Source organism: Aspergillus chevalieri, chromosome 3 (genome assembly GCF_016861735.1).
Source record: "Aspergillus chevalieri M1 DNA, chromosome 3, nearly complete sequence".
Taxonomy (NCBI): Eukaryota; Fungi; Ascomycota; class Eurotiomycetes; order Eurotiales; family Aspergillaceae; genus Aspergillus; species Aspergillus chevalieri.
Window position 1 is genome coordinate 1,779,721 of NC_057364.1, and position 25,400 is coordinate 1,805,120.

At 50.7% G+C, this 25,400-nt stretch overlaps 8 protein-coding genes across 8 annotated transcripts; 4 read left to right on the top strand and 4 right to left on the bottom strand.

Annotated features, from left to right (window-relative positions):
* Positions 1-1,320: 1,320 nt before the first annotated feature.
* Positions 1,321-4,127, top strand: exgO (exo-beta-1,3-glucanase Exg0; the record flags this gene model as incomplete). The annotated part of the gene is made up of 2 exons (XM_043277285.1): positions 1,321-1,516; positions 1,567-4,127. 2 exons carry the CDS (start codon positions 1,321-1,323, stop codon positions 4,125-4,127), a joined length of 2,757 nt encoding a protein of 918 aa, XP_043135180.1.
* Positions 4,128-4,343: 216 nt separating this feature from the next.
* On the bottom strand, positions 4,344-5,723 carry ACHE_30646A (cation diffusion facilitator family transporter; the record flags this gene model as incomplete). The annotated part of the gene is made up of 1 exon (XM_043277287.1): positions 4,344-5,723. One exon carries the CDS (start codon positions 5,721-5,723, stop codon positions 4,344-4,346), a length of 1,380 nt encoding a protein of 459 aa, XP_043135181.1.
* A 2,067-nt stretch (positions 5,724-7,790) lies between these two features.
* Positions 7,791-10,244, bottom strand: SDA1 (SDA1 family protein; the record flags this gene model as incomplete). The annotated part of the gene is made up of 4 exons (XM_043277288.1): positions 7,791-9,657; positions 9,721-10,008; positions 10,077-10,112; positions 10,198-10,244. The coding sequence occupies 4 exons, from the start codon at positions 10,242-10,244 to the stop codon at positions 7,791-7,793; spliced, it is 2,238 nt and encodes a 745-aa protein (XP_043135182.1).
* A 490-nt stretch (positions 10,245-10,734) lies between these two features.
* Positions 10,735-11,689, bottom strand: RPS5 (40S ribosomal protein uS7; the record flags this gene model as incomplete). Its single annotated transcript, XM_043277289.1, has 3 exons — positions 10,735-11,052; positions 11,161-11,344; positions 11,544-11,689. 3 exons carry the CDS (start codon positions 11,687-11,689, stop codon positions 10,735-10,737), a joined length of 648 nt encoding a protein of 215 aa, XP_043135183.1.
* A 964-nt stretch (positions 11,690-12,653) lies between these two features.
* Positions 12,654-18,556, top strand: ACHE_30649S (putative AMP binding domain protein; the record flags this gene model as incomplete). The annotated part of the gene is made up of 3 exons (XM_043277290.1): positions 12,654-12,713; positions 12,800-12,822; positions 12,934-18,556. 3 exons carry the CDS (start codon positions 12,654-12,656, stop codon positions 18,554-18,556), a joined length of 5,706 nt encoding a protein of 1,901 aa, XP_043135184.1.
* A 1,701-nt stretch (positions 18,557-20,257) lies between these two features.
* ACHE_30650S (uncharacterized protein) lies at positions 20,258-20,605 on the top strand (the record flags this gene model as incomplete). The annotated part of the gene is made up of 1 exon (XM_043277291.1): positions 20,258-20,605. One exon carries the CDS (start codon positions 20,258-20,260, stop codon positions 20,603-20,605), a length of 348 nt encoding a protein of 115 aa, XP_043135185.1.
* A 516-nt stretch (positions 20,606-21,121) lies between these two features.
* MIR1 (putative mitochondrial phosphate carrier protein (Mir1)) lies at positions 21,122-22,201 on the bottom strand (the record flags this gene model as incomplete). Its single annotated transcript, XM_043277292.1, has 4 exons — positions 21,122-21,221; positions 21,278-21,562; positions 21,613-22,032; positions 22,089-22,201. 4 exons carry the CDS (start codon positions 22,199-22,201, stop codon positions 21,122-21,124), a joined length of 918 nt encoding a protein of 305 aa, XP_043135186.1.
* Positions 22,202-23,110: 909 nt separating this feature from the next.
* On the top strand, positions 23,111-25,232 carry ACHE_30652S (alpha-amylase; the record flags this gene model as incomplete). The annotated part of the gene is made up of 8 exons (XM_043277293.1): positions 23,111-23,145; positions 23,290-23,324; positions 23,377-23,784; positions 23,836-24,431; positions 24,490-24,534; positions 24,589-24,811; positions 24,864-25,116; positions 25,196-25,232. 8 exons carry the CDS (start codon positions 23,111-23,113, stop codon positions 25,230-25,232), a joined length of 1,632 nt encoding a protein of 543 aa, XP_043135187.1.
* Positions 25,233-25,400: the final 168 nt, after the last annotated feature.

The following is a 25,400-nucleotide window of genomic DNA, read 5'->3' on the forward strand; positions in this document are numbered from 1 at the left end:
GGTATACTTCGGTAGCATAACTACGCACAATAGTTGCATAAACAAAATTACTCATCCACGCAAATTATGCACACGCGACCCGTCAACGTGAACGGAGTACAGAGGACAATCTGCTCTCAACTTGCTCCTCCTCGTTTGTCATGGCCATATTCGCCCAAGGCCTATCAGCTGGCTAGACCAGGTCCAAGATCTCACCACGACCCCTCGATGCCGCGCGGAATGTGAATCACCTTGGCAGTGTATCAAGGGCACACCGCGAGTTTTTACAGGATATCTAGGCGCCCAGGGAGGGTGGACGAAGTTGAGATGAGAATCCGCTCGGCAAATCTGATGGGTCTGAAGTCGAAGCGCTTAGGCGAAGGCTGCGATATTCTGAGCTGGTCTGGAGTGCGAGCGAGGGACTCCGGATAATGCGGGATGTGCAGCCTACAATATATCGGAAATAATCTACGGGTTTGAACGGCAATGTGACGACAGACTCGTCCTGGGCATTAATAGAGTCCACGATGAAGCAGGTCAGAGTTTACAGTCTGTATGTGGGTGCGCTTTTCGGACTCTCGGATGTGTCTAATCAGGGGCAACCGCTGTGGACGAGTCAGAGAGATCACGGCCAGACCAGAAAGTCTGCCATCGGGTTTAATTAAGGAGGCTGATCCGTGCAAAGCTTGTCTATCCACTGATGCTCCATCCAGAGGGAAATCCTCTGCAGCATCCCTGGATACCGTCACTGAACGCCACGGTTGATGTTTACTTGGCTGAGAATGTTGATCGGGCAATAGCATTCTTCAGGGCTGTACAGAGTGTATATAACGAGTCCCGCTGGCAGGTCCCTTTGCGTTGCCTCTCTTACCACCTCGACTGCCACTCTTTCTAGTCATTCCTTAATTACTCCCGACTTGGGCGTTTCATCGAGCGTTTCAACTCGGCCAGGCTGTGGGTGTTGATTGGTCTGTGTGGACCGCCTCCTGAGATCTCTCGTCGCGCCGGTTTATATAAAAGTCCCGGCAATTGCCCAATCGGGCGTTGTTGAAGCTCTCTATTTTTCCTTTCTTTTTCTTCATTCTTTTCCCTCTTTCTTCCCTTGTTTTCCTTGTCTTTCCCTCTTTATCCCCATTCACTCTTTGTGTTCCTTCTTTTCTATTTCTCGCTGCTCCTTCTTTTTGCGGCCCCTTCATTCTTTCCCTTTATAACCCCCATTTTTTTTTTATACGCTCGACTAGCACTGGTTGCTATTCTCTCTTTTCGCTTTTTATTACATCCTTCGTCATTCGAGTCTGCTGGTCAGAATCGCGAAAAAGAAAAATACCGAAATCAAACAAAATGCAACTTCTATCCACACTATTCTTGCTCGTCCAGCTGCTGGGTGTCGCCCTGGCATCGCCCATCCAGGACTCTTCGCTCGTTTCACGAGACTCGGAATACTGGGTTGCGGGTGTGAAGCACCAAGGTCTTGTGGCTTTTGGCAACAGCTCTGATTACCAGGTTTTCCGTAATGTGAAGGACTTTGGCGCCAAGGGTAAGTCCGCTTCAGAGAGATTAATTGATATTCACATACTGACCAAATAGGTGATGGATCGACCGACGACACGGACGCTATCAATGAGGCCATCTCGTCGGGTAACCGCTGTGGTCAAGGCTGCGATTCGTCCACCACGACCCCGGCCCTGGTTTACTTTCCCGCTGGTACCTATGTCGTTTCGAAGCCCGTTGTTCAGTACTACTACACCCAGATGGTCGGTGATGCTCTGAACCTGCCCGTTATCAAGGCAAGCGCCGATTTCTCGGGTATGGCCGTCATTGACGCCGATCCCTATGATGACGAGGGCAACAGCTGGTACACCAACCAGAACAACTTCTTCCGGTCGATTCGCAACTTTGTTGTCGACTTGACCGAGATGCCCAAGGGTTCTGGTGCCGGTATCCACTGGCAAGTTGGACAGGCCACCAGTTTGCAGAACATCCGCGTCGAGATGGTTCGCGGTGGTGGTGACGCCAACAAGCAGCAGGGTATCTTCATGGATAACGGCTCTGGTGGTTTCATGACCGACCTTACTTTCAACGGTGGTAACTACGGTATGTTCCTAGGTAACCAGCAGTTCACCACCCGCAACCTCACTTTCAACGAGTGTAACACCGCCATCTTCGTCAACTGGAACTGGGCTTGGACTTTCAAGTCGTTGTCGATCAACAACTGCCAGGCCGGTCTTAACATGTCGAACTCGCCTTCTAACCAGACCGTTGGCTCCGTCTTGATCCTCGACAGTGCGCTCACCAACACCCCGACCGGTGTCGTAACTGCTTTCTCTGACGACAGCATTCCTACTGGTGGCGGTGTCCTGGTCTTGGACAATGTTGACTTCTCCGGTTCCGACGTGGCTGTTGCTAGCATTGACGGCAGCACCTTGGTTGAGGGTGGTTCTGTTATCTCCAGCTACGTGCAGGGTAATGCATACACTCCCAGTAACACCATCGCGAAGCGTGATGAGCCTGTTGAGGTCGTCACGGAAACCGTTGTCGAAACAGTTGAGTACTGCCCGACTAACCATGTTGAAACGACACTGGCTGCCTCGCGCGTGGTCCCCACTGGATTCGACAGCGATCTGCCTATGCCGTCCGTGGACGTTTCGAGCGTCATGGGATCTTTCTTCTCCGGTGTTGACACCTCGGTGTCTGCTCCCGCCGCGACTTCTGCTCCTCAGGCGCAGTCTTCGGCCGAGTCCACCCCTGTGCCGACCTCGGTTGCTCACGGTACCGTCCCTGCTCAAAAGCCCACCTCCGCTACTCCCGTATCTGCACACAACACTGCGCCTGTCTCCGCTGGCGTTGGCGTTTCTCTTGGTCTCGGTGGCTCTGGTGGCCACAGCCAGGGTCACGGTGCCTGCTCCAGCCAGACCGTCACCAAGACTCGTTTGCAAACCGTCATGTCTTCCCAAGCTAAGCCCAGCGGTCTGTTAGACAGCAACGGCAAGATCTTCGAGCGCTCCAAGCCTTTGTACGAGAGTTACTCTGCTTCCTCGTTCGTTAGCGTCCGCTCTTCCGGTGCCAAGGGTGATGGTCAAACCGACGACACCCAGGCCATCCAGAAGATCCTGAACAGCGCCACCGAGGACCAGATCGTGTACTTCGATCACGGTTCCTACATCATCACCGACACCATCCTCGTCCCCAGCGGCATCAAGATGGTCGGTGAAGTCTGGCCCGTCCTGATGGCATACGGAGACAAGTTCAGCGACGAGAAGAACCCCATCCCGATGCTGCAGATCGGAAAGGAAGATGAAAAGGGTACCGTCGAGATCAGCGACATCACCTTGCAAACCAAGGGCCCGGCTCCAGGCGCCATCCTGATGCAATGGAACCTGGCCGAGCAGGAACAAGGCGGCGCCGCTATGTGGGACACCCACTTCCGCATAGGTGGCTCTGCCGGCACCCAGCTGCAGAGCGACAAGTGCGCCAAGACCCCCAAGGAAACCACGAAGGCCAACTCCGAGTGCGTTGGCGCCTTCATGCTCTTTCACATTACCGAAAAGGCCAGCGGATACCTCGAGAACGCCTGGTTCTGGACCGCAGACCACGAACTCGATCTGCCCGACCACAACCAGATCAACGTGTACAACGGCCGTGGTGTTCTGATTGAGTCCACCGGCGCTGTCTGGCTCTACGGTACTGCGTCCGAACACAACCAACTTTACAACTACCAGGTCTCCAACGCCGAAAACGTCTTCCTCGGCCTCATCCAGACCGAAACCCCCTACTACCAATCCAACCCCGACTCACTCACCCCCTTCAGCCCCCAATCCTCGTGGAACGACCCGGACTTCTCGAACTGCGACTCCGCCTCGTGCCGCAAGGCATGGGGCCTGCGCGTCCTCAATTCCTCGGAGACATACGTGTACGGCGCCGGGTTGTACAGTTTCTTCGAGAACTACGCGCAAACATGCCTTAACACTGAAGATTGTCAGGAGAACATGGTGGAGGTGGATTGCTCCGACGTGAAGATCTATGGTCTGAGCACGAAGGCGAGTGTTAACATGATTACCTCGTCGAGTGGGGAGTCGTTGGTTCCCGAGGACGAGAACACGAGTACGTTCTGTTCGACGATTGCGTTTTTCGAGCAGTCGGAAGCATAGTCTTGTTTTCTTATAAAGTTTATTTATTTTTCTTTTGCATAGCTATAATTGCGAGGTTTTGTTTTGGAATACCTTGGATAGTTGTTTAAACTAGTTGCAGCCTGCAGGGTTGGATTTGTGATACCACTCTGTTCAATGCATTGTAAAATTACGTATTTTGTTCACCTATCTGTTCGTATAGGACATAAACCAGTTCAAGGTACATTAGTATGGCAATTACAGTTCCTTCTTCAAGAAATGCTCCGGCTTATGCGTCGTCTCATAGTCCACATGCACATACGCCCTCTCCACATCCGGCAACGACTCGAGCTTCATCTGCAATTCCTCCGCAACATCATGCGTAGCACGCAGCGACTCACTCGGCTCCATCACAATATCAACCTCAACCAGCAGTCTTGGCCCAGACGTATACGCGCGAACGGTATCAATCGCCGTGATCATCGGCGAGTGCGTCATCGAGATGTATGTGATCAGCTGCTGCATCTTGGTATCAGCGGTGACCCCAATGAGCAGCTGGAACTCGTGGTATGCGGTATACAGCCACAAAAAGGCGACGAGGCAGGACAGGATGATGGCGCCCATGGGGTCGATCCACCAGCGGAGTTTGCTGCCGCCGACGGAGGTGAGGATACCGAAGCCGTTGATGATGAGGTCGTTGCGGTGGTCTTCCCAGAGGATGCGGATTTGGGAGACTTGGTTGCGCATGGCCCAGCAGTACATGAAGAGGGCTAGTTTTGTGACGAAGGCGACGACGACGGCGATGACGGAGGGAAGGTGGAATTCACCAGTGGGGGAGGTGGAGCCTTCGGCTAGTTCGCGGCAGGAGAAGGCGATGAGGATGAAGGAGACGGAGGTCATGAGGAAGCAGAAGCAGATGTTGCCAGCTGTTTCGATGCGAGCTTTGCCAGCAGGGAATTTGCGCGGGTTCACACGATTGACGGCTTTGTTGCAGAGGAGCAGGGTGAGGTTCGACATTGGGTCGAAGATGGCGTCTGCCATTGTTGTGAAGAGAGAGAGCGAGCCGGACGCAATGGCACCGTAGAGCTGGAGGATGGCTAGCGCGACGTTGGCCGCGAAACTACCGTACACGGCGATCTTGTAGCGAAGCTGGTTGTTGCTGTTTGTTTCACGCGCGGCCCGGACGTGTTCCTCGACGGGCTTCAGCATCCGCTCGATGTTCTCGTTCTGCGTCTTGTAGAATCCCGAAAGCCGGCTCGATCCGGCCAGGGTAGCCTTGGGATTTTTCAATGCCGTAGCTGCCACCGCGGCCGTGCCACCAGTTCCCGCTATCTTCCGCTTCCGGGATGTGTTGGCCTGGATTTGAATCTGACGGATCTCTTCCTCCGACTTGATCTTCGAGGCTAGTTGGAAGGGGTCATTTTCGGGGGTGTAGCGCGGCGGCGGCTGGTTTTCTTCGTCGCTGTCACTGGTCGAACGGTGGTATTGCTGCTGTTGATTCTGTTCGATCGGTTCCAAAGCCGTGCTCGTGGCTTCGTTGTAGGAGAGGGGGGAGTGGTGGTCTCGGGGGAATTGGTGGTGATGATGGGTGAAGGGTGATGGGTGGTTGGACATGCTCTGTCGAACATGGTCCTCCATTGTGAGTCTATTACTGGCAATGAAGAGATGATAATAGAAGATGTAATGGAGGAGGAAAAAAAAGGAGAGAAAAAGAAGGATGATACATAAAGGCGGTATGCCAAGAGTGGCAGTGCTTATCTTATCAATCTGTATATCCGCTCCACCAACCATAACTCCATCTTCCTATACAGAGTACATACTACTGTGTAGTACTGCTTGTTCGACTTCGAGATTAGCTTGGTCGATGTACCTGCGCTCATGAATGTCTCGCAACCCGATTTGTTCTGGTCTATTACAAGATCCACCTCTCCACCGGCACTCTTTCTCCGTGCTTCGTTCATGTATTTTCTACCACCCGAGCCTCACAATTCGAACGTTACTATTACCCAAAAAGCCAAGCGATACAAGCTGTGAGAGCACCGTCTTGCTTGGCATAGTTTCGGCGTTGGATCAGCTGAAGTAGCAGATGAAAGCAACTCCAAAGAAGACATACAGGAACAAGGAGCGAGGACCGAACGGCATGGACGATCCATGTCAATCAAGTGCCGTCGGCTGGCCGGCCTTCGGCTCTTTGGGACGCCGGCCGGAGGTGTTGGTCGATCGTATAGGGCCCTTCCGAGCGTATGCGGGCAGCTCTAACTCATGGACCTCATCACCTATGCATATCGCTCGCGAACACGTAGCGAAATTGGCCCCTCGAATGTAACCATCTGTAAGTGGGATGGTGAGGTTAAGGTCGTCACCGTAAAATGGGCAGATGAACATGTCTGGATGGGGTTGCTCGCCGGGCGCTCCTATTGTCGCCTCTGGAGAGGCCTCTTTGAGCAAGACACGAATCTTCCACCCAATTGCTCTTGGTATATGCGGTTGATCTTTCTCCAAATGCACGAGTGCGTCAAAGACCGTTCCACTGTGTACATGAAAACATCACCCACACAGGTGCTTGTTGCCACCTCCAGATATCTATTGTAATGCCGGGACTTGCCAGTTTTCTTCGTCGATATAAGTGTGTCTGGGATGCGACTCCAGATGATCTGTCTTTGAAGAAGCTTGATTGGGAAATCGTCTATACCATGCGCGATCCTGTACCAATGAATCATCACTTCAGCGAGGACAGACTATAACTCTCTCACACTACATCTCCTATAACGTATCATTATAGACCAAACAACCCTTACGATTGATGCTGTGAGTGCCTTTCCCAATGATCCTAGCGAGCAGTGCATGAAGTCGCATTAAGAGGTGAGTATTCGTGTTAGCTGGGTCAACGGCGTCCTTGGTGAGGGTGTTTCGGAAGATGGCTGGTGTGGTGGGAGTGGAAGAGTCAATAAACTTCTGCACCTGCAATCTGATATCGCTTCCCTTCACGCCCAATCTAGGATCAAGCGACAGTATATTCGAGGGTGAGTTTCACTTCGTGGCCATTTCCCAGGCCATTTCCCAGGCCAGTCAGGGAATTGTGCTTCCCAATTGGCAATTGATATTATGTAGTACTGACAGATATGCTGTTCATCGAAACGGGTGACCCACCCAATGGGGTTGTCTTGCAATGTCACAATAACTTGCTTCGTATCGACCAATATCAGCATGTGTATTCATAAACTGACCTGGTCTTCTGGATTAGAAAATTTGAGGTCCAGCTGTAATAGAACTGGTACATATCCTCTTTGGTTTTAGCAAAGTTATCAATTCTTTATTGATAGGGCCTTTGAGTGATTAAAATCCTCAGTAGATGAGAGGGAGCGAGGAGAAGGTAGAGTTGAGTGAATGGTAACTATATGTCTGGCTTGCATAAAATGCAGCGAACGTATTATAAACGTAGTTCTACATTCTGAAATACAAACGAAGAACATGTTTCCTACTTTGAGCCTGCAGTTCGAGCGAGTTTAAGTTCTTTCTGTAACCTTTCCTTGTCTTATTTACGGAGTACTTGTATGCCACTGATCAGGGTGAGGAATAGTGGTATGACCAGCTGTTGCAATTGCTGGCAACGGTGAGAGATCTCTGTGAAATAGTTGTGAACTTTTGAATGCCTTTTGTATATCGCAACACATTATATACAAACATAGAGATGAATATACCCTATTAACCGTTATTTCCTCTCCGTCCACCTCTTTTCTGTCTCTCCTGATGGGCCCTGAGAACATTCCTTGTCTCGACCAGACTCCGCTTATTCTTACTTTTCGCCTTACCCAGCGTCATCATGAAGTTCTTCCGACGAGCCTTCTCCTTGTTAGTCGTACTCTTGCCCTCAGCCACCTTGCGCTCCTGGCGCTTCGCGGTAGAACTCTTGAATTCGGACCTATCGGTCTTTCCTTCCTTGGCATGGGCGATCTTCTCCTCGCGCGTGAGCTTGCCGGCAGAGAGGGCATTGAGACCCTCAATCTCTGCGGCTGTCAGGGGGTCGTCTGCGTGGCGGGAAGCGGGGTTGTTGTTCTGGCCTCGTTTTGTGGGGAGGTGGGCGTTGATGGCGGCTTCGGTACGCAGTTCTTGGAGTTTAGCCAGATCTGCGGGGGTCAGGATACGGGTTGTTGCGAGGTTGAGCATCTTCTGCTCTGTATCGACCTTCTCCTTCTCAGCATCTTCGTCTTGCTTGGGCTTCTTGTTGGGTGGCCCGTCTTTCTTGTCGTTCTCGTCGTCGGAATCGCTCAGGTTGATTTCATCGTCATCTTGTACGTTGATCCAGCCACCAGAATCATCGCTGTCCTCGTCATCGTCCACGTTCCAATTAGCCCAGTTTTCCTCCTCATTCTCCTCTCCGTCGTCTTCTGCGTCTGAAGGAAGACCTTTCTCGATGTTCTTTCTCCGGCGCTCTTCCTCCTTGTACTTCTCCAGAAGATCCAGGCCTTCAATTCCGCCGACTTCTTGTTCACCGAATCGTCTCTCCTTCCGGTCTCCGGCCCGCAAGCTCATGGATGCCTCCTTGCCCCGGTCCCTTCTCTTGAGCATCTCTGCACCCACGTCTCTATAGAGACTGAGCAATCCTCTTGCTGCCATCACGACACCCTTGTCTTTACTCTTCCGGTACATAACGAGATCTTGCAACAAGGTCTCATTCATTGCGAGCGGTTGACGCACGCAGACTTCACGGATAGCATTGAGACCGGCAGTGGCGACCTCTGATGCGGAGGCTTCAGAAACGAACTCGTTCGCGATCTTCTGGACAAGAGGCTCAAGCACATCCGGAGGAACTAATTCGTGCGATGCCTGCGCAAGCGAGGCCAAGAATGAGGTGACGGAGGGTTGTCGGGGTGTGAGATACTTCTGGAAGTAAGAGTAGAGCGGCATAATGTGCAGCTGGTGCAACCCGACCAGACGAGTCACAAGCTGCAACACTTGCAGCTTTTGCTCCAGTTTAAGATTCGACTTAGTGTTTTGCAGGTGCTTCTGGAATAGAGACTCCGCAAACCCTTGGGGGTCGTGCAAGAGATGCAGGGCAGAGAAGTTCAGAGGGTGGGGTTGGTTCTTCTTGCGCTCCTTTCTCTTAACGGTTTGCTTGGCCTTTTCGACGGCGCGCGACTTCTTCTTGGTCTTCTTGTTGATACCGACTTGGTGCTTGACCCGCCCGACATCAATGGCCTCTTCGTCGCTGCTTTCATCCTCGATCTCTTCTCGTTCTTTATCTCCACCTAGGAAAAAGCGAACTCCACCGGTAACGACCTTCTCGTGTTCCGACAGGCACGTCTCCTTCATAACCTCAACCGTCTTAGAATCGGTCCAGATTTGGCGCTTCCATAGCTCGCGGGTGAGCTTGACGGCCCAGACTCCCTTGGAGGAAGTGCGATCTGATGTGACCAGGTTGAAAAGGACGGTTTGCATAGTCTTGTTGAGCTTATGGTTCGTTGTCTTTGAGTTGGATGTACGGAGATCCATGAGAATCTTTTGGAAGAGTAGTGCTCGCAGCGTCTTGCTCGGGGTAGAGATGAGGATCGGGAACAGTGTTTGAAGGAGTCTGCAGTCACGAAAAGTCAGCATTTCGCCTCTCCCTATGGCACTCTATGAAGGAACAACATACGTAGCCGAATCCATAAGATCCTTCTTCCGAAGGAGCACCAAACTGCCCACAATCTTCTCGCGCAGTTCCGGCTCCAGAACCAGGTGATGTTGTGTCAGCATGTCGATGAGCTGCTGTGGGAAGTCCTTGGTGATATCTGGGTAGCAGTCGGCGACATGAGAAATGAAGTCGATCAATTCTCTCAGCGAAATGACTCCAGTATCAGTGGCAGCCGTGGGCGCTGCCATGAAAATCTCGCGGTGACTCTCATATTGATAGTGCTGGGCGCGGAAATCCTCGATGTAGGACCTGGAAAGAGCACAATTGTCAGTTACTACACTCAAAACGAATACAGAGAGTTTATGCGAATAACTTACTTAGGATCCCGTCGGACTTTATGCTGCAGATTGGGCCTATGAGTAGGTGTTAGTGATGATCGAAGACTTCTCCGATTGAATGAAGCGTCGCACTTCAGACACAAAAAGAATGGTTACTCACAAATCTGCCTCAACCTTTTCCAAGGCTCCAAGCTTTCTTTTCACCATCTTTCAAGATATCCTCGATATCCCAGAATGCACGAGGAATTGGAGTGAGGTGGTTGTTGGTTGCGGTGTTGATAACCAGCTCCGAAATTTTTTTGGCGCTTGGCGGTCTTATCGATAAGCGATCAATACAAGGACAGTCGCGCCACTATGATAATGTGAAGGTCTCGAACGACGTTTGAATTATAGGTTTACAGTAACATATATAGTAGTAGTAGATCGTTCATCGCAGCAAGCAATGGCATTAATCGTGGTTTAAGATTTAAACAGGAAAAAAAGTCGTCTTCATGATCGCATCTTAACTACTAGAAGAAAACCGTCCGAATTTCTTCTTTTTTTGTAAAAAAAAGGATCTCTCCCTCTCGTGACTGTTTTTTTAACTGGTATTTACAGTCGCGCAGATGTATGCCAATCGACTGAATCCTAATGAAACCCCGTCCACTCCAGTAAACATAATAAATAGGACCAAACGGAGACACCCAACAACACCTCTTTACCGGTTGCTCTTGGCAACACGCTCGAGCTCGTCCTTCTTCTTGATGGCGTAGGAGTTGGAGCTACCCTTGGCGGCGTTGATAAGTTCTTCAGCCAAGCACTCAGCAATGCTCTTGATGTTACGGAAAGAAGCCTCACGGGCACCGATGGTCAAGAGAGCAATGGACTGGTTGACACGGCGGAGAGGGGAGACATCAACGGCCTGGCGACGGACGGTACCAGCGGAACCGATACGGGTGGAGTCTTCACGGGGACCGCAGTTGACGATGGCGTCGACGGCGACCTGGAGGGGGTTCTGGTCGGTCATGATGTGGATCTATTTGAAAACGTGAATTATCAGCAAACTGCATCCTTCAAATGGTGCCGCCGCACTCATTGTGCGCAACACATAGTTCGTGGATTCTCAGGTTCAGCGGTCACGTACGATCTCGAAAGCATGGGCAACAATGCGGACGGCCATGAGCTTCTTGCCGTTGTTGCGGCCGTTCATCATGAGCGAGTTGGTGAGACGCTCAATGATGGGGCACTGAGCCTTGCGGAAACGCTTGGCAGCGTAGCGGCCAGCGGTGTGAGGGAGGTAGACGGGAGAACGGATCTGGACGTAGTCGCTGTTCGTAGACCCAAGTCAGCAATTCCATCCTTGACATTCGATCAAAAATCGTCATCCTTTTGTTTCTTTCCATTTCGTGTCGCGCATTCCACCACTGTAATCCGCCTCTTCGTCGTTCGCTTTCGCATTGACAGAATTTGACCCCCGAAAAATCCCTCGACACGCAGACAACTCGCAAGCAACTGGGAAACACCTACGTCAAGGAGATATCCCTGATCTCAACATCCTCGTAGCTCCACTTGTTGAAGAGCTTGACAGAGCCCATCTCCGCAAGAGCATCCTTGGGCAGCATGGTGTAGGCCGCAGTAGGGTTCTCGACCTCGACTTCCCCGTGGTCAGACATTTTGACGCCGTATGCACCTGTTGTCGAGGGGGAGGGATTCGTAAAAGGTGACGGACGGTGTCGTTGGGTGATCCTTCAAATGTCGACGATAGCAGTCGGTCGGCTGAAATGTGTCGCTGGGCACAAAAGGAAATTCGAGGGTGCGCCTCGCTTAGTTCTGTGGGTGGGCTTAGGGCAGAGCCGGGTCCAATCAGCGGTTGGAGATCACGTGGGCGGTACGCTAGTTGATCGGGCGGTACTAGGCTCGATTGGGTTAGCGTGAACTATGAGCATTAAAATGGTCACGTGCGCTCAATATATCAACCACCGTAGCTTTGTGATACGGTAGACAAAAGGCGAATTGATCTCATGTTGATAGCTATGTGGATTAAGAGATCGATTCATTCACATTTCTCCCGTGCACTTGAAGCATCTCCCTACAGGTGCGGATCACGATACTCCATCTTCCATACTCTACAGTACGTCTAGTAGAGTGATACCCGGCAAAGACCATTGTCTCTTCATCACTTTATAGTAGAATCCCAAGTAGCGTATATAATAAATATACTACTGCACATCAGATAATAATGGTTCTTATCTGTCTGAACAATGCATGTACTCCGGAGTAAACCCAACTTCCCTTTCGGGCTTTAGCCGCTCTGTGGCGGTGCAGCCCCTTAACGACCCCCTGATTGGTGTCAATTTGCACATCCGGCCGCTGCAGACCGCCGCAGCACCGCCCAACTGCAGGTGACGTTGTGGCTCTTCGGCGCGGAGTAACCAGAGTGAGACATAACATATCACCCATTTTGCGAGGGGCCGCTGGTTGAAATAGGGGACTTGATTCTTTTCCCTCGGGTGTCTCGTAACCGCATGCTCAAAAATCCTGCGATGAAGATATCCCTCACCTCTATACGCCGACTCGCATGTGCGTTCGAATGAAAGACCCCCCTCCGATCTGTGACGACCCAGCGCTTCTGTGAATATGGCGGAAGACAATCCCGAGCTTCAGGCCGCCTTGCGCGACCTCGATAGGGAATTTGAGGTACGTGGTGACAAGTAATAGGTTCCTGTCGTGGAACATCCGAGTGTATTTCATACCTTTGGCTAACCTTGGGTCTCATTTTCCAGGAGGGTGATATTACGGAGAAAGGGTAAGGCAGATCCGTTTTGCATGTCGACAATTCCACCTGACGAAAGCATTCGCGAATCGCATATACATGTGATGTCAATACCGTAAGACCGTCCGGCTAATCCCTGTAAAGATACCAGAAACGACGCACCGTCCTTCTGTCGTCATTCTTCGGACCAAACAATGGCTTGGATGTCCATGCCCCTAGCCCAGTGGGCCAAGCTTCGTCGATGACTAGCTCTTCGAATACCCCGCCAGCGATCCTGAACGTCCGCCCACCAACGGCCGAGTCTACGGCTTATGGTGCACATACCCCGTCTTTTTCAGGTGGATACGAGGGCATGCAGGGCAGCGGAAGCTTCGGGTATGAGCAAAGATACAGCGGGGAGATGCAAGAACCGGTGGACGGCAATGGGGTAGCTTATTATCACGGAGATAACTCGATGCTGCAACCTATGGAACGCATGCAACCAACCGGCTCATACGATTCCCTTTTCCTTCCGAGACCTCAGCCTACTTCGATGGTTCCAGAGGATTCGAGGACAGCAACTCTGATGAGCCAAAATTATGCGTTCAACCCAGGCGTCCACCCAGAATATATAGATGAGCATGCAGCAGCGTATGATGTGGGAGGGTATGAAATGCCAATGGCTACGGGCAGGCGACAGTCGATGATGCTTGATGCGCAGCAAGGGTATTTTTCCGATTTTGCCGGACAGCAGCACGATGACTACAGAGATAGCTATGGAGGCGGCTTCCACCGGTATTCTCAATCAGACGCCTTTTCCCCAACTGCAAATATGGCCCCGCCGCTTATCCCGGCCTCTGAACTTCCTCACGGCGCGGCTGTCGATCATCTGATTCCATTGGAACCTCGAGATATCCCGTTTGCTGTCAATGACCCGCATGATAAGAACATCCCAATGTCCAACTTTGATAATATTCCTACGGTTCTGCGGCATCGGGCTCGAGCACATGCCAAACAACCTGCCTACTGGGTTCTGGATCAAAAGGGCAAGGAAATTGCATCTATCACCTGGGACAAGCTCGCCAGTCGTGCGGAGAAAGTGGCACAGGTTATTCGTGATAAGAGTAACCTTTACCGGGGCGATCGTGTGGCCTTGATATATCGTGATTCTGAAGTCATTGAGTTCGCAGTTGCTCTTATGGGCTGCTTTATTGCAGGTGTCGTCGCCGTTCCGATAAACAGCCTCGAGGACTATCAGAGTCTTAACTTAGTTCTCACCTCGACGCAGGCGCATCTTGCATTGACGACAGAGAACAACCTCAAGAGCTTCCAGAGAGATATTACAACCCAAAAGCTGAACTGGCCTCGAGGCGTGGAGTGGTGGAAAACCAATGAATTCGGAAGCTACCATCCAAAGAAGAAGGACGACAATCCCCCGCTAGTGGTTCCAGATTTGGCTTACATTGAATTCTCGCGGGCTCCCACAGGCGATTTGCGCGGTGTCGTCATGAGCCACCGTACAATTATGCACCAGATGGCATGTCTCAGTGCCATGGTTTCCACGGTTCCTGGAAATAAGAACGCGCGCTCTCAGGGCGAAACGATCATGAGTTATTTGGACCCTAGACAAGGCATTGGCATGATCTTGGGTGTGCTTCTCGCCGTTTACGGTGGCCACACTACTGTATGGCTTGAAGACCGAGTAGTCGAGACTCCCGGTCTTTATGCTCACTTGATTACCAAGTACAAAGCAACCCTCATGGTGGCGGATTACCCTGGTTTGAAGATAGCTGCCTACAATTACCAGCAGGATCCAATGGCGACACGGCACTACAAAAAGAACGCAGAACCCAACTTTGGAAGCGTCAAGCTGTGTCTGATTGACACCCTCACTGTCGACTCTGAATTCCACGAGATCCTCGCGGACCGATGGCTCAGGCCAATGAGGAACCCAAGAGCCAGAGAGATTGTTGCTCCGATGCTGTGTCTGCCTGAGCATGGCGGCATGGTGATCAGTGTGCGCGATTGGCTTGGTGGTGAAGAAAGGATGGGATGCCCACTTACCCACGAGATGGACCCAGCAGAACGCCCAGAAGCGAAGAGAGAAGCGGAGGAGGAAAAGAAGGCACAGGAGAAACAGGGGAGTAAAAGTGGATTCGGAAGTAGTCTGCTGGGTGGTGGATCGCGGGCCCCAGCACCAAAGGAGCAAGGAAAGACCGAGCTTGGAGAGGTGCTCCTCGATAAAGAAGCACTTAAGAGCAACGAAATTGTGGTGCTGGCCATGGGCGATGAAGCTAGAAAGTATGCTGGGTCAATGCCACATGCCGTTCGTGTCGGCTCGTTCGGCTACCCAATCCCCGATGCCACACTTGCTGTTGTCGACCCTGAAACCAACTTACTATGCACCCCGAATGTGATTGGTGAAATCTGGGTCGACTCGCCTTCTCTGTCTGGTGGCTTCTGGGCACTACCAAAACACACGGAAGCAATCTTCCACGCGCGGCCATACAAGTTTGAAGAGGGTAACCCGACGCCTATCTTGGTGGAGCCCGAATTCCTGCGAACAGGTCTGCTTGGCTGTGTGATAGAAGGCAAGGTGTTTGTTCTCGGCCTGTACGAGGATCGTCTTCGCCAAAAGGTAGAATGGGTTGAGCACGGACAGGAAGTTGTCGAGCACCGTTATTTCTTCGTCCAGCACATGATTGTCAGCATTTTGAAGACGCTCCCCAAGATTCATGATTGTACCGCATTCGACGTCTTTGTCAACGAAGAGCATCTCCCGATTGTTGTACTAGAGTCATACGCTGCATCAACCGCGCCAACAACGTCAGGCGGTCCTCCACGGCAATTGGACTCGGTTCTGCTAGAGTCATTGGCGGAACGATGTATGGAGGTCTTGTACCATGAACATCACCTGCGGGTCTACTGTGTCCTTCTCACAGCTCCCAACACTCTTCCTCGCGTTACCAAGAACGGCAGGCGGGAGATTGGCAACATGCTCTGTCGCAAGGAATTTGATGCTGGCACGCTGCCTTGTGTGCATGTCAAATTTGGAGTTGAGAGGTCGGTCATGAACCTTCCAGTTGGTATTGATCCGGTTGGAGGTATCTGGTCGCCTACTGCACTGATGGCCAGACAGGAAATGCTAGCTATGCAAGAGAAGCAGTACTCGGGTGTTGACTACCGTGATGTGGTTATGGACGATCGTACCTCTACACCCTTGAACAACTTCTCGAATATTGTAGATCTTTTCCAATGGCGCGTTTCCCGCCAGGCAGAAGAATTGGCATATTGCTCAATTGATGGCCGCGGGAAAGAAGGCAAGGGCATCACCTGGAGAAAATTTGATTTGAAGGTTGCCGCTGTGGCAACCTACCTGCGCAACAAAGTTAAGGTTCGGCCTGGTGACCATCTGGTACTGATGTACACGCACTCCGAAGAATACATCTATGCCGTTCATGCGTGCTTCTGCTTGGGTGTGGTTGTCATCCCTCTGGCGCCTATTGACCAAAACCGTCTCTCAGAAGACGCACCCGCATTCCTTCATGTCATCAACGACTTTAATGTCAAAGCCATCATCGTCAACAGCGATGTCGATCACGTTATGAGACAGAAGATTGTCGCTCAGCACATCAAGCAGTCGGCGCAAGTTCTTCGATTGGGCGTGCCGGCTATCTACAACACCACGAAGCCATCGAAGCAATCGCACGGCTGCAAAGAACTTGGCTACACCGTGAGAGACACATGGCTCCAGGCAAACCAGCCAGCAATGATCTGGACCTACTGGACCCCGGACCAGCGAAGAATTTCGGTTCAGATTGGTCATGACACTGTCATGGACATGTGCAAGGTGCAGAAGGAGACATGCCAGATGACCAGCTCGAGACCAGTATTGGGTAGTGTGCGCAGTACCCTGGGTCTTGGTTTCCTACACACCTGCTTGATGGGTATCTATGTCGGAGCGCCGACATACCTTGTGTCGCCGGTTGACTTTGCGCAAAACCCGATGTCGCTGTTCGTCAGTCTTGCAAGGTACAAGATCAAGGATACATATGCCACCGCCCAGATGCTGGATTATGCTATGAGTGCCATGGCTGGAAAGGGCTTCCAACTGCAGGAACTGAAGAACTTGATGATATCTACTGATACCCGTCCACGACCTGATATTTACCAAAAGTTGCGTCTTCATTTTGCCTCTGCCGGCTTGGATCGGACTGCAATCAACATGGTTTATTCGCATGTGCTTAACCCCATGGTCGTTACGAGATCATACATGTGCATTGAACCTGTCGAAGTGTGGCTTGATCTTCGGGCTTTGCGCCGCGGTCTCGTCATCCCTGTTGACCCAGATTCAGACCCAACTGCCCTACTCCTTCAAGATTCCGGAATGGTGCCTGTGAATACCCAGATCGCTATTGTCAACCCTGAGACCTGCACTTTGTCTCATGTTGGCGAGTATGGTGAGATCTGGGTCCAGTCAGATGCTTGTGCCAAGTCCTTCTATGGTTCGAAGCAAGAGTTCGACACGGAGCGATTCAATGGCCGGATCATCGACGGAGATCCTAGTGTACCCTACGTCCGTATGGGTGATCTTGGATTTCTTCACACGGTGACCAGACCTATTGGTCCCGGAGGCCAACCGGTCGAGATGCAGGTCCTGTTTGTGCTTGGAGGAATTGGTGAAACCTTCGAGGTGAACGGTCTCAACCATTTCCCCATGGATATCGAGAACTCGGTCGAGAAATGCCACCGTAACATCATGCCTGGTGGAAGTGCTGTATTCCAAGCTGGTGGTCTGATCGTCGTCGTCGTCGAAGTCACAAGGAAGGCCTACCTGGCATCTCTCGTCCCGGTGATTGTCGATGCCGTCTTGAACGAGCATCAGGTGGTCGCAGACATTGTGGCATTCGTCTCCCAGGGCGACTTCCCTCGTTCTCGCCTGGGCGAGAAGCAACGCGGCAAGGTTCTGGCGTCGTGGGTGACCCGCAAGCTGCGGACAATTGCCCAATTCAGCATCCGCGACGTGGAAGGTCCTGAGGATCCCCTTGCAGAAGCACCGCAGCATCGGACGAGTCGTAGTTCGAAGCCTCCAAGCATTATGGGCAGCTTACGGCGGTCTGTAATGGTACCAGAACACGAGGCTGTTGGTGCCATTCGTTCGCCAGCACCTGTGCCAGAAGAATATCCCATGCACGCTGATTTTGAGGAGGAGCAACATTACCAACAGCAGCCACAGATGGAACCCTCTATTGTCTCCGCCCCTGCCGTCTCGGAAGCACCTCCCTCAGTCCCACAAATCGCCGAACCAACAGCACCACCGCCAAAACCACCCAAGATCGCCACGGATGAAACCCACCTGCCAGAAAACGCTGGCACTCCCACAACAATCGAGCAACCCGATCTCGGCTTCAACTTTGGTGACTTTGCAAACACTGCAGGGGCAACCCATGGTCACCCTGACCCAGAATCCTACAACCAACCCCAAGATCAACCGCAAGCCCTGCCCATCCGCACCGCCTCCCTTTCCAACCTTTCCAACCAACAGAGACGCTTCAGCAGTATCCCAGGCGGCGCTGAACAGCACTTTTCCAATTCCCGACCGGGATCGCGGGACGTCAGGTCCCAGCCTGAGACTGTGGAAGAGGATTTTGAGGATTGGCCTCAGGAGGCTCTCATGTACCAATCCGCTATGGGCCACGATGATGGCCAGGCCGAATTTTACAGACGCCCAAGCCACGGCAGTGGGATTGCGCGGACGGCGTATGATGGGAGTGGGTATGGGTATTAAGAGGTTAACAGGGTAAGCTGAGCTTCTACTTTCGCTAAGTAGAGCTCATCGTACATATTCCCTTTTTGTCTAATTTTTTTTTCCTGTTTCCAGCATATCTCCCCCAATGTTTTCGATATACTACCTGTTTTTCTAATGTCCATTTTGCGTTCCGTCCTCTCCATACATTTGAATTTGGTCAAGCGAGTTCATCAAGACTCTCGTTCTATACCCATGATGAAATAGCATGTCGATTTCTTCGTACATACTTTCCCTACCGTTTTGCGAAAGAAAACAGAAAAGACTTGGTTTATTTTTATTCTGCGTATCTATCATGTTGCATATATCTGTTGGATGTTGTTTATTTACTTGCATATACATTTTCTAGACAGGTTGAATACTTCCGTTCCATTCTATTGCTCGCCCTGATATCTGTACCCATTCTTTAAGTCGACTTTGAGTGAATGAACCCCAAGAATTCCATGGCCTAATGGAACTGCTAGACTGAAAAGGAAAAGTGGGACGTACCAGAAGCTTGTAAATGTAACTACTTGTCAAGATTAGTAGACATCGGTGATACATGGATTATGTTAGAATGGCAAAACCTACTCCGCAATTCACAAACCCGTGCTCTCAGAATGGCATTAGGGTTTCTGATGTTGCAGTGATTATGGTTTGTTGATCCATGGTCAGAACTATCCCAAGTACTCCAAAACCGTTATAATTCATGATTTGCCACATACAATTAGTGGAACCATATTCGCCTCGTCAAATGTGGCCGTCGGTCTACGGGAAGTTGGTCTGATCAACAAACTTCTGGATCAACTTCTATGGGGAACTTTGCGTTCTTCGACGCATAACATAAAAGGGACGTGCCCTTCAATCGACTTACCTCCTTCGAGCTCATGAATCATAATACCGAATCACCGATTCGTACCTATCCTTCAAATAGTCGATTTCCTTGATCGCTGCCCTCTCAGCGTCTTAAAAAATCAACTCCTACGATGCCTTCAAGATGGCAGTCACGGCCGAGTGACCCCGATGGACTCGTTGTAGAAGCATGGGGTCAGGGGTTGATGGTTGGTTCTTTACTGATCATGGCGGTAGTGACATTGGTAAACATGAAGAAACATGTTCTTCTTCACAAGCTGATTCTTGCAGAGGTAAATAATGCTGCGGCGGGTGTATTTCTAGTATCTTGTTTATTGAAGATCCCGTTTGCTAATGGATGAACATGGACTGATTTGCTTTACCAGTTACTCGCAGCAATGCCTCATGGAACGTTTATATTTCCACACTCTCCTGCGTATGAATGGTATCTTTCCATAACAGTCATCGGCTTGATAGTTTCCTGGAATCTGCACAACGTGATCGCATGGATGAAACACAAACCGTTCCTGTCACGGAAGGTGTCCCTATGCTATATATCCACTATTATCCTGGTGCAACCTTACTGGATAGTAGAAATATACGCCAACTTCGCCTTCTTCAGAAACAAAAATACCATCTACAGGACCACCAGGCCTATGGAGCCACTGTTCCGGTAAAGTGTTTCCTGTCCATCTTCATAACTCATAGTTACGAGTAGTAACCAACACCAACAGTGATCCCTGGTGGATTTTCACCACAGTGTCCATTTTCTACATCATAAAACGCGAATACTCCTTCAAGATCATCGAGCTTGTTACAGTATCGCCCCGTTTCGGAATAATGCTTGCCTCCATGTGCCTTTCCATTATATTCATGGTCATTGACACGTGCAGTGTGCTGGACGCCTTTGACACAGCCCATCTAGCCACGGGTATCCAGCCATTCTGGAAACTGTCATTCATCTTCAAATGTCTCTGTGACACAGTCATCTTGGATGATTTCAAGACGGCGTTGGATCATATCCGCTCTTATCACTTCAGCAGGTCGATACTGGCGCGTGAAGAGTCATTTTGGAGACATAGCGATCAACAGCAGGTCGATGTTGAGAACGGGGTTTGCCTGAGTCCCAGGAGGAGCAGGACTGCGAAGCGCGATGACCAGCTGCCAAGGGTTGCTATGAGGGAAGATATTGGTGTCTAGAGATATTTTCGGACTGTTTTCTATGGCTTGGTGTGAGACCATAGTCTGGTTTGAGGTTAGATAGAGTGAGGAAGATACCTTCGTAAAGGGATTGAAAGAGCCCATAAGTCTCTTAGCTAGTTACGGACAACCAGCAACTAGCAGACTGGATCTACAAGTTCTGGCATTCTTAAAAAAAAAACGGAAAAGAAATTCAAGGATCTTAGCTCCCCATGCAAAACTCCTGGTGGTCTATACACTTCTAGCCTATACTTCGGACATACATCGCTGCGCCTCACCGACGCAATCCCAGAGGTGTGCAAACAACCAATGCCCTTCTATGGTATTTTGTAAGTCAATCTAACAAAAGTTCTAATTTACACAAATCTGCAAAGCCACCCACCGCATACCGGCAACAATGGCGAAAAAAGCATCGTGACGCGCGCCGCAACTGCGCCGGGTATGAACGCTACCTCCGTTCACGCTCTCCTCGACACAAACCAACCGCACTCACTGACAATATCGACTTATATCCGCTTATTTGGAGATCTCAACACCGCCTGTGGCACCGAGGATACGCTTGATGTCACCGTAGATAGCGAACTGACCAGCAGTGATAGTACCAACCATGAAGAGACTGTGTCTGTCAGCTACGGACCATCGTCAAGAGGGAAGAGGGGGAAAGGAACGTACCGAGCACCAATACCAGCGTAGCTACCGGCGAAACCGAGCTCCTTACCGATCTTGGCGAGACGGGTGATGGTACCCTCACCAGGAGCACCAGGGGTCTTGTTGATCTTGGAAAGCATAGTGTCGGCGGGCTGAGAGACAATGGCGGCGGCGAAACCGGCGATCAGACCGGAGCCAAGGTTAATGGCGGTCTTGGAGCCGTCGGAGAGAGTGTCCTTGTTGAAGTTGCGGTAGATAGTTTCAGAGACCTTCTCGAAGACGACAAACTTGGCCATGGTGTAGGGGACCCTGCGATTGTTAGGTTTGACAGTATGTCATCGTAATTGCGGGTGACTTACTGCTTGAAGAGCATGGGACCGAAACCGGAGTAGAAAGCACCAATACCCTCCTGGCTCAGGATCTTGGAGAAACCAGAGGCGAGACCAGAAGCGAAAGTGGGCTGAGAGACGAGACGGATACGGGTAGCCTCAAGAGGGCAGAGAGCAATGTCGGCGAAGAATTCGGCGGCAGCGGAGGAAGCGAGGTAGATGGGGGTTCTGAACTCGGAGGCCCGCTCAATGCCAACCTGGTTGATGCACTGCTGCTTGAAGAATTCGTAACCACCGAACTTGAAGGCACCCTGGAGGAAGTAACCGGCGGCGGTGGGACCGAAACCAGTGAGGAGAGCGCCAGCACCCTCGTTGGAGACGACCTGGCGGAAACCACCGATCATACCCTTGTTGTAGGTGACGGGGTCAAGCTGGATACGGGTCTTGACGCTGAATTCATTAGCGTGTCTCTTTGTATATATCCTATTTTGATATGGGGATCGTACACATCGACGGGAGTGAGCGCACCGTGGGTGACGGAGCAGCAGACGGCACCAGCAAAGGCGAACTTGCCGTAGAGGCCAAGGCCCGTCGAGGGCTTGTCAGCGGTAGCGGCCATTGTGTCTTTTATTTTATTTGGGTGGAAGGACAAAGAGTGGGGAGGGTTAAGAATGAAGCCTTAGAGAGAAGAGAGAAGAGGAAAAAGAAAAAGAGAAAGGGATACGTTAAGGCTACGGGCACCTGGGAAAACCGGTCCCGAAAACTTTTCGCCCGCCACTCCACTTCCGATCGTCCCGTCAACCATTACAAATATAACAGTTACTACAAGTATATTTAGGTATCTAGATCTTATAGCAAATACTTTGTACTCTGTGTATATTCAACTCTATATTTTGGAACATATCATTGTATATACTCATGCTGAATACCCCGCCATCCGTCCACCCGGTTGCGCCGGTGGTCGTTAGCGTCCGCTGTACCAACTGACCGCTGACCAGTTCATCATCTGCATAGGTGCATAGTGCATAGTGCACTGTGTTCATAATAACATTCAATGCTATCAGTGAATTCTACTAGCAGACCAGCATTGGCAGCTACAATCCTTCCGATTGGCTCCGTTTCAGTGACGCCCATATATCTATTATTAACTCCATCAGAGATTTACCGGTCGAGTCCACAGTCCACTTGGATATATCTCGGGGTACCGGTACAGACTATAGATACTAGCACTACAGCAGCAGTCAATTCAGTTCCGTCTATGCTAAATCATTTGACTGGAATAACACTGATCAATTTCCCATCCGCCCTGTCCAAGTTTCAGTCAATCAAGGGATCGAGTAATCCCATGAGATAACAGGCATAGTACAATCAGAACCAGCAATTATCATTGCGCAAGACAACCGTTTGCTCTGAAACCGTGTTAGTCAATAGTATGCCCTTGCAGTATTTTTCCAATATCGCAAATCTGACTGTGGCTGTCAGATTGTCACCCGTAATTTGCTTATATATATCGTGCCCTGCACGCACTATGCCCGAGTCCTTGGTTTCTGACTCGTCTTCCATGTACGTGCTTGTTTGATTGATTTTTACTTTTTCTTGTTCTGGCCATATATTGCTGTCTCGGCCCCCTCCGTTGCTCCCTATCAACATTTATGCGATGGCGATATAGAAAATGCTGTCCTACTTACTCGGCTGTTTCACGTGCAGGAAGAATGAAGAACAGAAATGGAAGGAGATTGAGGGTTAGTACACTATCATCTTCCCCCAAAATAACACACAACTCATCCGAATCAGAAGCAGCAGAACACCTCGACCAAATGCCATCATGGGACTCTGCCGACAACACCCTCATGATGCAAGCCTTCGAATGGCATGTCCCCAATGATCAAGCCCACTGGCGCCGTTTGCACAACCTCCTACCAAGTCTCAAGGACATCGGGGTAGATAACATCTGGATTCCTCCTGGATGCAAAGCCATGAGTCCGTCTGGTAATGGTTATGACATTTATGATTTGTATGACTTGGGAGAATTCGACCAGAAGGGATCGCGGGCGACGAAATGGGGGACTAAGGAGGAGCTTTTGGATCTTATATGGCTGGCTCAGGATTTAGGTGTTGGGATTTATTGGGATGCTGTGTTGAACCACAAGGCTGCTGCGGATCATCCGGAGCGCTTCTCTGCGGTTAGAGTTGATCCTGAGGGCATGTCCCTAACATCCGAGAGTACGGGAAGCTCTTGCTAATCCACTGCAGAACGAAATATCGACATCTCACAACCTGAAGAAGTTGAAGGTTGGGTAGGCTACAACTTCCCCGGCCGCGGCGAAACATACAGCTCCATGAAATACCACTGGTACCACTTCAGTGGCATCGACTGGGACGACTCCCAAAAAACAAACGCTATATACAAAATCGTCGGTCCAGATAAAGGATGGGCCCAGGATGTCAGTGACGAGAACGGCAACTACGACTTTTTGATGTTTGCCGACCTGGACTATTCCAACGCAGAAGTCAGAGCTGATGTTCTCAGATGGGGTGAATGGATCGGGACAGAGCTCCCTCTTAGCGGCATGAGGTTGGATGCTGTGAAGCATTATTCTGCTGCTTTTCAGAGAGAGTTTATTGACCATATCCGGAGTACTGTTGGGCCTGAGTGGTTTATTATCGGGGAGTACTGGAAGGGTGAGGTGGATGTGCTGCTTAAATACCTGGAGGAGATGAGATACCGACTTTCGTTATTCGATGCGCCACTAGTTTACCGATTTTCAAGTATTTCGCGTACGAAAGGAGGTGATATGAGGACGGTATTCGATGATACGCTTGTACAAAGCAAGCCGGACCATGCAGTGGTGAGTATTCTGTCGTTTGTTCTACAAAGGATCGACAACGATGTTAACCGGAATACAGACCTTCGTCACGAACCACGACACACAACCAGGACAATCTCTAGAGGTAAAAATTCAATCTTTGATACTCGAATACGCGGATCAATACTGACCCCAACAGGCCCCTGTAGCCTCTTTCTTCAAACCCCTCGCCTACGCCCTAATCCTTCTCCGAAGCCAAGGCCAGCCATGCATCTTCTATGGCGACCTCTACGGCATGAAAGAAGACGTCGAAAACCCCCTAACACCCGCCTGCAACGGCAAACTCCCCATCCTCACCAAAGCCCGCAAACTCTACGCCTACGGCGAACAACGTGACTACTTTGACAGTCGGAACTGCATAGGTAACGCCCCCCTACCCATATACATTAAATACCACTAACTGACCTGACCCAGGCTTCGTCCGCTACGGCAACCTCCACCACCCCTTCGGCCTCGCCTGCGTGATGAGCAACGCCGAAGCCTTCGAGAAGCGGATGTATGTGGGACGAAGACACGCTGGCGAGGTGTGGTCTGATATTCTGGAGTGGTACCCGGGGACTGTGACTATTGATAGGCATGGGTATGGGGATTTCCCAGTGGCTGGGATGAGTGTTAGTGTGTGGGTTAATGTGGAGGCGGAGGGGAGGGATGGGTTGGATGCGTGTTTGTATGTTGCTTTTCCCCATATACCTCGTGCTTTTGGGCCGGGATGATTTTCGTTGATTTGGCTAATGAGGGTTGGGCAGTGACACGACTATTTATGGGCAACCAAAGATGGAATGATGGAACCATGGATTGGCGTTTCGAGAAGGGCGGAAGATGCTTCCTCGGATTTGCTGGTCTACATGACAGCGTTATGATCGAGTTACAGGCATGGAAAGCTGATATTGAATAGTATTTCACATTGGTATACCTGGAACTTTATTGTAAAGCGTCATCTACGGAGAATAG